We start from the raw sequence: 13867 nt of genomic DNA, 5'->3' as shown, positions 1-13867 counted from the left end.
ATTTTTATCTTTTCAGTAATACCTTTCAATGATTACTGCAAGGAGAGGAGGGTAGAGCTGAGCAGTACCCTTCTGAAAGGAATTTAGAAAATCTCTTTGGTAATTTATTTGAGCTGCTGAAAACACTTAAGTTAGTTTTACATGTTTCTGGAAGATTACATTAACACTAATGCAGAAAAACTCCATTGGTATATAACAATAAGAAAAAAAATGCTGCAAGCAGTGAGTTGGCCTAGTTACAAGAAGGAATCAACAAGAGGAAATAGGACTTTACTGAGTAGGCAGTAATCAAAAGTATTTGGGTGTTTCTGGCGCTTTATAATGTTCAAGCAAGACAGATCTGAAATAGTTATGAAATATTACTTGCAAATTTTGATTTCTGTTAATATATAATTTTGAGATCCCTGATAGGCAAATTGGGCAAAGTATTATCTATTAAGAAGCCCCAAAATATACATACAAGACAGTTAGCTTGTGAACCCATTTTTTCCCACCCCCTGAAGTCAGTCCAGTCAGGGAGTTGGCCTATTCCAGCTAACCAGTGACAGGACAAGAGGACACAGTCTTTAGCTGTGCCAGGGGAGATTTTAGGTTGGGCATTGAAAGGAATTCCTTTACAGAAAGGATGGTTAGACATTGGAATGGACTGCCCAGGGAGGCGGTGGAGTCACCATCCCTGGACATGTTTAAGGAAAGACTGGACATGACACCCAGTGCCGTGATCTGTTTGACATGGCGGTGTTTGGTCATGGGTCGGGCTTGATGTTCTCAAAAGTCCTTTCCAGCCTCATCAGTTATATGTGATTCATTTTAGTCTGTTTTTATAGATGTTCGCAAAATCTGAGTCACTGTGGAATAGTGTCTGAACCTTCTCATGCTCATTGCTGTTTGTAGCTTTGTGCTTTTCTGAGATGATGTGCATGCTGGCTGGCTGATACCAAGAAAAATCTGCAGCAGCCAAGTGTGAAAATTTTTCGACTTCCCATTCTTTCAGGTATTTCATGCTGGATGTCATCTTTCTGGTTGCAACAAATAATAATAATAATCTGCTGCTGCATTTTATCTTCAGAAGTTAGAACAATTTTATGCATGTATACACTCATGAATATTCATTTTCTTGAGAAAAAACATTGCAGATTTGGGATATATCATTTTGTTTGATTTCAGAATATGAAAAGTTATGACACTGGGATTTATAAAAATCATTGAATAGCTCACTGAGTCCAACCACTGTACCAATTCCTATACAAATATGTAGGTAAAAAGGGCCCACTGATTACCTTAACATCTGAGGGGGAAAAAAGATGTATTTCAGTTAAGATAGATCCTGTGTTATCACTCAGATCGTTTTAAAATGTATCAGTATAGAAGAGGTGCAGGACAAAAGGAGAGGTGAAATAAAAACTTGGAGCACCTGGAAAGCAGTGGCAAAGGAAGCAATCACTGCATGAAGGCTGCCTGTGTAGCTGAACTGGTGAATGTACCCTGGACAAACCAACGTGAAGGTGCCTGTTTTGGTTAGATGTGTGTTTGAATACTGTGGAGACAATCAGAGCTCATAGGCTACTAGAGAAACTTTCCCAAGGTGTTCTGCTTGCATGCCCAATTTTGCTGATGGTAACCTATGATACAGTTTAGTAAAGCATATCAGTGAAAAAATAATGTCATATGCCATTGTATTACAATCATTATTTTTCAACCTTTTTTCCCTCCTCCCCATATTTGTTCTGTAGAAACAAAGGAAGAATGAAGTCAACAAAGGTTCGGGTTCGTGAGTCATCATTTTTGGTATGTCAACCCTTATGTGTTTTGGTGCTTTGGGAATGGGAAGAAGAAATCCCTGCCCTGAGCACAGTCTATGGCAGGGCATTGACAATTCACTCAGGGTGGTGATGGGTGTTTAAATGCCTACTGGGGGCTTTCAGTTTCAAAAAAGGTTTTTAAAAATTGTATGTTTTGGGAGAGGGCTCTGGGCTGTGTGCAGGCAATGGCAGTGGTGGTGGCGTTTCGCAGCATTGAAATGGGAAATACAACAGGAAATAAAGGAGAAGCTGCCAAAAGTAGAATGGGAGTGAGTGACTTTAACAGTTGGCTGATTTCAAAGTACATGGATAAGTATAAAACTACTGAACATTGCTGTAGTTTTGTTGTTTCTGAATCAAATGAAGTTTTCCAACTAAAGGCTGGGAGATAAAGGCAGTTATTTGGTAAAAAATGTCAAAACAAAAATGGTCAACAATAATAAAAATCACCATATATTGTTGATCTTCTAAAGAACACCTATTACTAATAAATCTGAAGGTCTGAGTAGATAGTGCTCTTAAGTATTGTAAATATGGGCTTAGCTTTTGTTTAGCATATGAAGTTAGATGAAAGCTTCATTTTCTTGCAGATAAGTGGAAAGAGATCAAAAAAGTTACTATGAGTGGGAGAAACCCAAAACCTAGGTTATTTAGAGCTGATTAAGTGTTAATATATTAAGACTTCTTCTGTCTACTCTAATTCTTTTAACACTTCATTAATTCTATTTTCCTAACAAAAATCAGTATAGATTACATAATACTCATGAAACATTAAAAATCTGATTTTTTTTCCGCAGATAGAAAAGTGCCACATCTGCATTACAAATTCTACCCCTATAGTAAAGTCATGCCAATTTAACTCAGTTCTCTGATAGGTCTGATTAAAGATCAGATTTGTGATTGGCTGATGGCAACCCACAGAAACATAGAAAACTATTAATTTTAGAGCATGCATGTTTCCTGCTAAAAGTATGATGATAATACCAACTTTCCTAGGGTGGTGCCACCATGATTAGTTTTACATTTACCAAGGCACTGGAGGATGCAGAGATCTGCCTCTGCAAATCTCGCTAAAACTATAGATGAGGCAAACAGTAATTCCATGGACCTTGGCACCTGGCTTCTTTTAAACTTCTTTTAAATCCTTCTGGATGTGTAGCTGCATCTTTAAAGTGTTCATAATTTAAAAATCTAATTTGTATGAAATGCATAGATTTTGGAAGTTTCAGCTCTAAAGCAGTTACATTGATTATTGCTGCTGAACCAGGGCTTCTTTTCTTCAGCTATGCTCTGAAATGTATTTATTTCACCACTTTTGAGATGTACGCCTTCTTTCTGTAAAGTCGTAAGTTGTGGTTTTTTGGGGACGAAAAGGAAAAACCAACATTCATGCAGTACTATAAATGTAATAACATACATAACCATCATACCCAGTGTTACTGTTTGCAATCTCCATCCATGTTTTTGCAGCCCTGGTGTATTACAGAACAAGAAAAATGCCCTCTACATTAAAGAATTTTATGTGGTTGTACATGTGAAATAAGCAGAGTGAAACAAAAGTAAGACAAGAGCAGCAAGGAGATGGCACATGCTTTCCCTCACTCCCTCAGAACCATGATAAAGTGCTGAGAAAATTAGCAGCCCCTTTATCTCCAAGATAATGTGCTGTGTTCTATGTGGCCGTGAGTTTTCTGCATGTGTCAGTCTGGCTTGATGAGAGTGGCAGCACCTTTGTGGAAGAGCACAGCTCAGTGTCTTTGAAGGAGATGAATGCAATTAAACTTGATGGGTCTAATCTAGTGTCAACTAACACAGGGAGGAAAGATTAAAGAATAGAGCTGGTGATATTATAGCAACTAATCCAAGGTGATTTATCTTCTGCTGCAGTCTAAGCTAGTGGTTTTTCCTTATTCCTCAGGGATTTCTCCATGTGTTACGTGGTAATTACTTTACTAGATGTTCACATATTTGGAAAGTTCTTCAGGGTGTTTTTTTCCTAGTTGGAATGGGTAGGGGCTGAACTTGTAATTTATCTCACCTTTAAAATTGATGCTGATGTATTTAAACATGAAGAGAAGATGTCTTTGTCTCCATTGCAATACCTTTTTCCGAAAGCAGTCATTATCTGGGGGTGTTTTGCATTTTGTAATTAATACTCAAATGTACCAGGATTGCAGTCTTGGTTTAGTCCTGTGTGAAAGCTGATGGAGAACAAATCTCATGTTCAGATCTCTGCCATGTGTGCTTCCAGCATAGCCTAAACTTAGTTCTGTTCTGAAGAGGTTACATTTCATCAGTTATAGTTATTATTGATTGAAAAAAGAAAAAAGTTCTGTCTAATGAAACTCTACCAAGACTTCAGGTCTGAATTTTCATCTTGAAAGACTTAAGTAACAAAGGCCAAGACATCCAGCACATTCCTTCTCTACTGCAGAAGAGCAGAACATCACAAAAAGGAGAAAGCCTACTATAAAATCTAAAGGGTACAGCTAAAGGGTTGTACAAGTGTTGTGAAGGAGACTGTACTAGAAAGACAGAGGCAGTGCTTGCCATGGAATCAGGACTTGAAAAAGAATGAAAGGTAGTCATTATGGTGGTGGCTGGGGATGAGAAAGCATCAGTCAGGAAGCTGAAGTTGTGTCCAAGTGATGGAGTTCAAAAGGATCACTAACCTTGAAGGATTAGAAGTGAGAAAGCAAATGGCAAGCCAAAAAGTGACTTGTAGGAGCAGATACAAGTGTCTGAGTAGGCATGGGCTCTTCAGCCTGGTAGGGAGACTGTGGATGGGAGATATGATAGAAATCTGAAAAATCATGAGTGGCACAGAGAAGATGATAGCCATTGCTTTTTTTCAACATTTCTTCTGAAAGAAAAATGAGGGGATGTGTGGTGTAACTGAAGTCTAAAAACCAAAGTGATTCTTTGCGTAAGAGACCCCTGAGGACTCCCTTTGGATTAAAGTTTATACAGATTGAAAGAGTAACTGCATAATTTTGTAGAAAAGGGACCTTTTGAATGTTACTAAATATACAGAAACTGCTGGAAATAGCCAGAGCTGCAAGCAGTAGGAGGTCATGGGAGTGTTGAGGGGGACCATCTTACTTTAGCACTGGTGCTGGTGGCTGAACTTGGAGATGAAGGTGGAGACTCATAGAAAAGCAAGTCTTTAACCTATTTTTCAGTAAGTGTGTGTTACTCCGGGAATAATACTCGGCAATATTTGGAGTAATGCCCTGGAGCAGCTTAATCAAATGAAAAAGCACTGAAGCAGAAATGTTCCAAAAATGTGATGTCTAAAGGTTTTGTATTCATTCTGTCTTCACAGGAATCTCATGATCACGTTCTTTTGGATATTCCTGTCACTAGAGAGCAGATGAATCATTATCGAGCTGCAGCTGAAACTGCTCAAAGTGAACTTGCAGCACTTTCAGTGAAGTATGACTGTGCCCAGTCAGAGGTACAGCTAAAAATAATTTCAAATCCTTCTCCAAACCTGAGGATATTTTGCAGTTTCCTTATGTGGAGAATAGAAAGCTTGAAGAAAGTCCAAAACTTGCTTTTCCTACAGAACTTTTGGATTTTTGTTTTTAGAATGTCTGTGTGAGTTTTACTTTGTTTCTTTCTGTGATCGAGAACTGATTATAAGTTTGTATTCGGAAGACTTGAAGCAGTGTAGCTTTTTATCATCATCTAAGTGCAATATGTTTATATTAAAGCTGAAAATTAATTAAATTGTGGTTGTATAAACATTCAGATAGATATCCTCCTCTTCCTGCTGGTGAGCTAAGATCTAGCTGCTCATCTTTACTCATGTCTCCCTTTTATTCAAGTTATAGCTCCCCAAATGTGCTCTGCTTTCGTCACCAGTGAAATTGTGTTTGTACTAATGAGGTTGATTGTAGCTAGAGAGGCTGAAGAACACATACACATACTTTTTTATTCTTCCTGCTCTGTAGATGGTGTTTCTAAGGAGAGGATTTATTACAAGGTAATTTTTAGAGCTGCCTTATTTCCACAAGTGATTTTTTTTAAACATATAACTGGTTAAAATTGATTTGATTGGAGTCAGCAATGTGGGCAGTGGTCAGTTTTAAAATGGAGTAAAATGTGCCTTTAGAAGACATGAAGTGTTTACATTAATTAACATACAGAACTACAGGCATAAGTGGCCATTGGCTGAGGTTTAATTTGATCAGTTGATCCTGCAGTCACTGCAGGGTTCCCCTACATTTAACATTTATCCAGAACTGGTGCCTTAAATTTAAATTTTAAGAAGCCATACAGAATCTAATGTTCTCATACGAAGAATTTATTACTGGAAATGCTGAATGGCTTTATTGCCAGAACATCTGACTGATTTATAGATTTTTCAAGACAGTGCTTGCAAAAGCATAGTCAAAAAAGCAGCTGTTCATGCTCTTGTTAATAAAGACCTTCATGACCCAGCTGAGGTCAGAGCCTTGTTCTGCTGAGTGCTCTGTAAAACTCATGATATGGGATTATTCTTGCTTTTTCTGCTATTGGAACTGACCACAAAGACAATGGACAGATGAAAAAATATCACATGGGGAGTTGAACCACAGAGAAATTTTAAGGTTATGAACACTCCAAGATACCATAGCTTGGTCCAGCTGCCAAGCAAAGCAGTGCTATTGTTCCTTCAGCTGCTCATTTCCTTCCCCACACTGCCCCACCCCTTGTCCCAGCACAGATGTGTGTTTAGTTTTTACAGTGCACTGCTGTGTCCATGCAATTGAGAAATAATTCCTTTCCTTCTGAGTTGCTTTTTAGCCAGATCAGTTTGCCAATCTTATTTCACCTTGTAGCCATATAAGTGCTTCTTCTAGCACTAAGAGGAGGGTGGAATATGGAAATGAAGCCCACGAACCCGGGAAAAAGCCAAGCTGCTTTTCTTGAACTCAGTGCTGCTCCAGAGTGTCTGATAAAGCTGTGCTTCCACGTGAAGCATAAGCTTATTGAAGGCTGTGCTGCTGCTGCTGCAAGGCTGATCCTCCTCCCTGATTTCTCAGTGTTAGCCTTTGCTCTGTGATTCTCCTTCTCCTCTGCAAGAGAAGAAGTGAACTATTTTCTGTCGTTGTTATTGAAGTTGTTTGTAGGGGAGTCAGACAAACACAGAGCTGGTGCGAGGGAGACGAGGACAGCGTGCGTGGCTGGAAAGAGAAGAAGCAGGACCTCCCTTTTCCAAGGCATTTGCTGTTCTGCTGGCTCACCAGGCTCTCAAATTTCTCTGAGTATCTTGGGTCATACTGAAAGACTCCCAACAGAGAAGTGAATTTCCCCTTGTTCTGGATTGCAGTTCAGTATCTTAAATATTTTTTCCCCTTAAAATGTTTGCGACAGTTTAGAAGTTCGGTCATTCACCATAAAGAACAGTTAACTTGGATAAACTATTTGCCTGTTAATTTTATATGATAGGACAGAAGTTCTTCAGATTGCATCTTGCTGCTTTTAATTGGAATTGTCAGGAAAGCTGAAACATGCCTTAACACTTCTTGTGACAAAAAAGTCCACTTTAAATTACTTATTCCTAATAAAAAAAAATCATATGGAAATTTTGTTTGTCTGGTGAGTCTCCCTCAAGTGCAGTCTCCTAGAGAAGCTTCTAATAGAAATAGTTCAATGGAAAATGGTATTTCTAACAAAGAGAGAGAGAAAAATCTACTGAACTCCATGGGCTCTTGGAAAGCTCTAACATCATCCCTGTAAGAGGTCTCTAACATTTAGGGTGATTTTCCTCCTCCTACCCTTCCTTAAAAGACTATGTTGCTGTTTCTGTGTAAATACAGCTCTGGATTATCATACCCAAAAATAACTATTTGCATAAGATGGGAAGGGGGTGCCTACCATACAGTGCTCCAAAAATTTAGTTGCCTCTGAATATGCCTCAAGCCATCAAAAGGCCCCACACTCATACAGCAGCATACTTTGCTGTTACAACTCCCTGCAGCTCTAGATTATCTGTGGAATTGAGCACCAGATTTGGAAGCACACAGGCGGCAGGCAAAATAGAGGGAATAGTGTTGTTAATAACTTTGCTGTAATGCAGATACATAGGAGACATGAGTTAAGGTTGTGCAGCAGAACTTAAGTTAGACTTTTCCTAAATTCTGAATTAGCAAATAAACTTATTTTCTTGTAAGATGTTGTCTTGAAAAGTTGTATTGTGTTACCCAACAGTAGCTTTTGTTTTTGCAAACCTCTTCCATTGCTTTTTCCTAGTTACGTGAAAGTAAAGTTGTGTCCCTCTACTCAGTCTTGTAGTGATGGAAATGTGTTTCTTGTCACATTACTAAGCTTATAATACAGTCATGTTATTTCAGGCTGGGAAAACTATTCTTCATTAATTTTCTCCTATCTATAGCTGCTTAAACTCAGGTCGAGCATGATCTCTAAAGAAGCTTCTTTTCAAGAGCTGAAGGCTGAAGCTGAAAGACATAAGGAGAACAATGCTAGACTGATGTCTCGCCTCCTTTCTTTGCAAACACGAATCCAGGAGATGGAAGAAGAGCTGTGCGTGCTCTCTGCTTCTAAAAGCCAGGCTGAGCTGGCAGCTCAGGTGGCATGTAAGGAAAACTTGGAGCTGAAGGAGGAGCTCCATGAGAAAAGTGCAGAACTAAAGTAAGAGTCACGTGAGATAAGAAGCAACTTTTTTTTGGGTAGGATGATGGAATGGTACAGTTGTCGATATAGAAAAAGAAGTTGATGGATGGACTTTATTGCAGTTCTGAATTCTGTTACAGTGCCTGAGTGTGTGGAAGGTGCTGAAATTTGAATTTTGTTTTGAGCTGGTAGTCAATACCTAGAATGTTTTGTACTTTGAAGGTGAAATGCATTGAACTTATAAAACATAGTATCCTTTAACTGTACTGTTCTTAGCATAGTGTATCAGAGCACTGATATGTCAGTTCTACATAATTGCTCATGTTTCGTGTCTGTAGGATGGAGACTCGTAGCAAAATTGATTGATATGAGAATATTCTAAGCTCTTAAATTCCAAAATCAGTGTTAGTCCTATTAATAGTCACCTGGACTCTTTTAATGGATTTTTTTGCCCATTATCAGACTAATATTTGTGACTCCATCAATACTGTCTAGAGCAAGGAGTGAGTGTTTACCAGAGCAAGGTGAGTGTTTACCAGACACCTGTCTTTCCCAAATCAGTGTTTGGCACAGCTCTGCCAGGTTTTATGCATTAAAAGTGAATAATTAAGTCATTTTAAAACTTAGAGAAAACCATTACAGCGCACTTGTTTATTATCAGCTGATTTGCCAAAGGCCCTGCCTGGAGAGTGCAGTTTTACATAATGGCCGTTAAGATTCTTTAAAATGCTATTTCAGGGAAAAAAAAAAGAAGAAGAAGAAGAAAAGGGAAGAAAAACCTCCTGTCCTGTTTGCTTGCCTAACTCACTGGGAGAAAACTTCTGGAATACTGTGTTTCATACTTGCCTGCAATTAAAGTGATACAATCAATTTTATGGGCATAAACCTCTGCTGTCACTCCCAGAGCAGTCCTGGCTGCTCTCTTTGGCATACAATACTTGTGTAATCAGTTCTGTTTGTGCTGATGCGTGGTGATCAGGGGACTGCTCGAAGAGAGAAGTGAGCAAAAAAAAAAAAAAGCTTGATTTCCACCTCTACCAATCCCAGCTCTGGTTCACTGTGCACCTGGAGTGTGCCACTAGACTTCTGGCAAAGGGGAAGAGATACAGGGATAGTGACTCTGCTCATTTGGAAGGAACAAACATGCTGGATTGCTCATGAATATTCAGTGTTTGCTTCCAAAGCTTTTTGTTGTCCTCAGCTGATGGTTACATGTGTCGCTTCACACTAACCAACTAACCAATGTGTTGACTCAGTGAACTTCAGTCCCTTATTCTGGCCACCCTGGTCGTGCCTGGCACATGACTAGTCCTAATTAGGTGTTCAAAAAAGATTTTCACTGAAAACCACTAATGAGAGGGAAGAGCAAGCCAGCACACATGAAGTGCATATTTACATTCTATACCTTGGGGATACAGTAAGAAATGTTTGGTGAATTCTCTGATTGGCTTCCAGGGTGTGCACCTCTGCTATTGAAAATGGTACTTTTCTGCTCGACATGTCTATTGCCATGGTATTTTTAGAGTGTGAACTGTCAAAAGCTTTTTTCTTCTTCTTTTTTCTTCCCTTCTCTTTGCTCATTAGTTCTGAAGAGCTAGCAAAACTGTGAAAAAGCTATGTTCTACTTTTTTGTACCTGATTGCCTATTTTCTAGGGGCTCACACCTCTGCGGCCCTACTGCAGGTAATTAGATTATTCGTAAAGTTATCAAAGGAGTGCTTTGTACTTCAGATTTTTTATTTTTAGCAGCAGGCATGGTTTTGTTAGTGGATACCTCAGTTTTTTAGAGCTACGGAACAGTTGTGGGTGGTCAATCTTACATAATATTCTGACATATAGGCATGCATATATGGCACGTCTGAGCCTAATACCTATTCACTTCTGATATATCCCTCCTCACAACAACAGTTCAGAAATCATCTCATGGTTTAGTTTTGTTGGGGCTACAGAGGAAAGGAAGGTGCCCAGAGGTGAGGAAGCTGTGAGGGTGCTTGTGTTCTGGGTGACAGTGTCTGCTGCAGAAGGCAGAGCTCTTTTGGCTCATGGTGTGTGCTGTGCAGCAGTATGTGGAACTGCCCTCACAGTGCCCAGAGCAGTAATGAATGTTTTCCATTCCCCTCTTTATTCTGCCCCTGTCTTTCACTTTGCAGCAGGTTTCAGCAGCTGTGCTGATCCCCCTCCTAAGGTTATGTGTTAAATCTTTTCATGGACTGTCTGTTTTGCTTACTGATTTATAAGCATTCAATGTACTGTGTTTGCACTCACTGTGCATCTCCTGTTGGAGTCTCGTGGGCTCCTGTTTAAATGCCAGCTGAGAGAGTAAGAAATCAGACATGGAAAAGAATGAGTCCAGCAATGACTACTGGACCCACCTTAAAAACTGACAATAGTGCTACACTCTGATAAGCAAATGAGTTTCAATAAAATATTTTTTGCTCTAGGCATGCATTTGGTTACATCTCAGGTCTTGATTTATTTTAGAGTGAAGAACTTGCTTTAGAAAGAACCTTATTTTTCAAATGGAAGCTTGTCTTGCAAATTTACCACTACCAATCTACCATGTCTTGCACTCTTCCACTAAGTACCTGACTCGTGGGTGTTGGTGAGAGGTACTGGAGTTGACATTTGGATTACACTAGTGGTTGTTTTCAGCTCTGTTTGGTTGGCTGGTTTTGCTATCCTGTTTGTAGTTTTTCATAAGTGATGTGTGTTTCAGCAGCATGAGCAAGACTTTTTCCTCCATTTCCTACCGAATCAGGCTGTGGTGGTTCTTGTTTGCTGGGCCCATTGTTGTCCCTGGCAAGGGAAGGAATGTAACCACATTTATATTAAACTCACTGTAAATTTATTTGTTGTTGTTCTTGTAGAGTATTTACAAACTGACACCTGCTCTTAAGGCTGAGAATGCATTTCATGTGGGATATGCATCCACATGATAGGCTCCTGTTGAGTGAAATTGATGGCAAAATTGTGATGAAATTGCTGGCAAAAAGTTCCCTTTTCTTAATATCTTTGTGGTAGCTCCTGTCAAAAGATGCTGTCTTTTTGAATACATCCCTTTCATGAGTAGTGCTTCAGAGTACTGCACAGCAAAGTAGTGTCTCCCATCTCTGCTTCTGCTGGTAATCTTCCCTTCACAGGTACTCTGGATGTCTTACACTTCCATTGGTCCAGAAAGGCTTCTCTTTACTTGAACTTTGTTAATCATCTCTGTCAGCTTCTTTAGAGAGAGGGGATGTGCTTTTTGCATATTTTTGCTATGAGTTGATCACTCTCTCCCCCCCACTTACTTTTTCTAAGGTTTTACTTGCAATTTCTGCTTGTAGTATCTTGAGGGCACTATTTATTCATGTCACTTAGTTCTTGTGTTTTATTCAAATTTATGCTGAGAATGAGATTGGGATCATAGAAGATTTTTTTAAGTGTTTATCAAAAGCAATGATGAAGAGATGTTTACACATAAGGCAACCACAAAAGTTATATGTATTACATAACAGATACAGAGAATTAAATGTAACTTTTAAAATTCATTTGGTGGTATGCAGAAGCTAGCAATAGTCTTGGGACAATGTATTTTGCCTAGAATTCTTTTTCAGGGAACATTCATCCTGATGTGTATATTTTCTCTGTCTGGTTAGTAAATATTTGAATGAGTGTGAAGAAAACATGACTCAAGCTTCTAAAATCAGTAAAAACTATGAAGAGCTCCTTACACATCTTTCTGGATTCTTGGATGTAGACATCAGAGAAAAAGAGAAACCACAAGAAGATTTAACATCAAAGGTGATTGTGTAGGCAAATGTTTCTCTACAGTGATTTAACAGAAAAATATTTAGTTGTCACAGAAGTAAAGCAAATAATAAAGATCTTTGTATTTAATTATGGTTTGCAGACAGTGCTATCATTTAAAGATGAATTTTTTTTTCCTACTGGGCTAATTTTCAAAGGTGCTGAAGACTAATAGGCCTCAGTGAACTCAGTCTCTCTTATCTGCATAAATAATTTATCAGCCTGTAGTTCCCACATACAGCCCTGCTTAGATACTTGGTTAAAAGCTTTCCTTAAAACATTAATGTGGGGGTCAACAGGTGATGTGTAAACTGTAGCACTAGATCTTATCTCTTATCTTGAGCTGACATGCCATTAAATACAAACATCTGAAATGGCATGCCCTAAAACAACCTTTTCTGTGTTCTGTAATAAGATGCTGTAAATAACTTTGTGGTGCTTCTGAGACTTAATAATAAAAATTTATACTTTCTCTTCAGAATACTTCTGAAGTTCCAAAATTAAGCTTCCATTTAGGAAAAGAAAGTTGCTTGTATATTCTTTTAACATCTGTCAGTGCTGCTGAAAGTAATTTTATTCTAATTTTATGCATTTGACTCATCTTCTGTCCACTCTTTGATCTCTATTTTTCTTTACTTTGGAGCACAATAGATATTTGGAGAAATTCTATTTCATAATGTTCATGTCATTGTGAGATTACAGTCTTAATAAATCAAGATTATCTAGTATGTATCCCAGTGAGTGTACGCCCTCATAATATTACAAGCACATTGAAATTTTAATAGATGCTGTAAAAACATTGCCACGCAAGATGCACTCTTGCATGCTTTAATAATTAATAACTTAATCATTAGAGCTTTAAAAAACATATTTTCATGTCTTTTAACAAAGTAGTAATAAATCTAGTTGGGAAATCTAATTTGTGCTGAAAGCTGTGCCTTAGGAAACCTTAGCAACTAGTTTTCCTGGGGTCTTGGCACATCTATTTAGCTTCTTTTCCACATTATGGTTTTATTTAAGACAGAATTGATCTGTTTTAGTCTTAACAAATGTCTTGCCAGCAGGAATCAGGGTACATTTTTTGCTCGCTCTTTGAAGTGTCCACATTTGTCTATTCCACTGATTGGAAATAGCATAGTGTACCAAAACAGCCCTGGAATCCTCCTGGAAAGGACTCCTTTTTCCAAGGTGTTGGCTGCTCATAATGTCAGCACACCAGGTATTTGGCCCTGTCCTTGAATGTGCATATGAAATATCTGTTACTAACTCCAACCTCTGGTGCTTAAAAAGTTTTGAGCATGAATTGCAGCTTTCTTGTTCCAAATGAAAGGCACACATCTTAAAAAGCCAGGCTGGAATGGTTTGCTTTTCCCATGAAGGAGCTGCAAGGTCTGTTTTCTGACCTGCCTCGTGTCAAGCATGGACATGCAGCAGCAGTAGCTCTCCACCTGTTTAATACATCATAAAGTCTGTGTGGGAGCAAATCTGAATCACATTTAGCTAAGGTGGGCGTTTATAGTGAGAATATAATTCTATTATTTTAACTGTCTTTCTACTCTTTTTCTAAAGGGGCAGTTGAGTGCAATTATAAGTCCAACCCAGGGGTCACCAGAAACATTGAGTCTTTATTGGCATGATTAGGAGCAGGTGTAACT

At 38.7% G+C, this 13867-nt stretch overlaps 1 protein-coding gene across 1 annotated transcript in view; it reads left to right on the top strand.

Moving 5' to 3' along the window:
• Window positions 1-915: 915 nt before the first annotated feature.
• The window catches only part of CCDC170 (coiled-coil domain containing 170), a 31019-nt gene continuing 18067 nt past the window's right edge, over window positions 916-13867 (top strand). Inside the window, exons 1-5 of the mRNA XM_066546960.1 lie at window positions 916-994; window positions 1734-1788; window positions 5128-5259; window positions 8185-8441; window positions 12062-12206. Of these exons, the coding sequence (XP_066403057.1) occupies window positions 1747-1788; window positions 5128-5259; window positions 8185-8441; window positions 12062-12206 (576 nt within the window). The 5' untranslated portion in view covers window positions 916-994; window positions 1734-1746. The remainder of the gene's footprint in view (window positions 995-1733; window positions 1789-5127; window positions 5260-8184; window positions 8442-12061; window positions 12207-13867) is intronic.

Source organism: Molothrus aeneus, chromosome 3, assembly GCF_037042795.1.
Source record: "Molothrus aeneus isolate 106 chromosome 3, BPBGC_Maene_1.0, whole genome shotgun sequence".
Taxonomy (NCBI): Eukaryota; Metazoa; Chordata; class Aves; order Passeriformes; family Icteridae; genus Molothrus; species Molothrus aeneus.
This window is presented reverse-complemented; position numbering and strand designations above follow the sequence as displayed.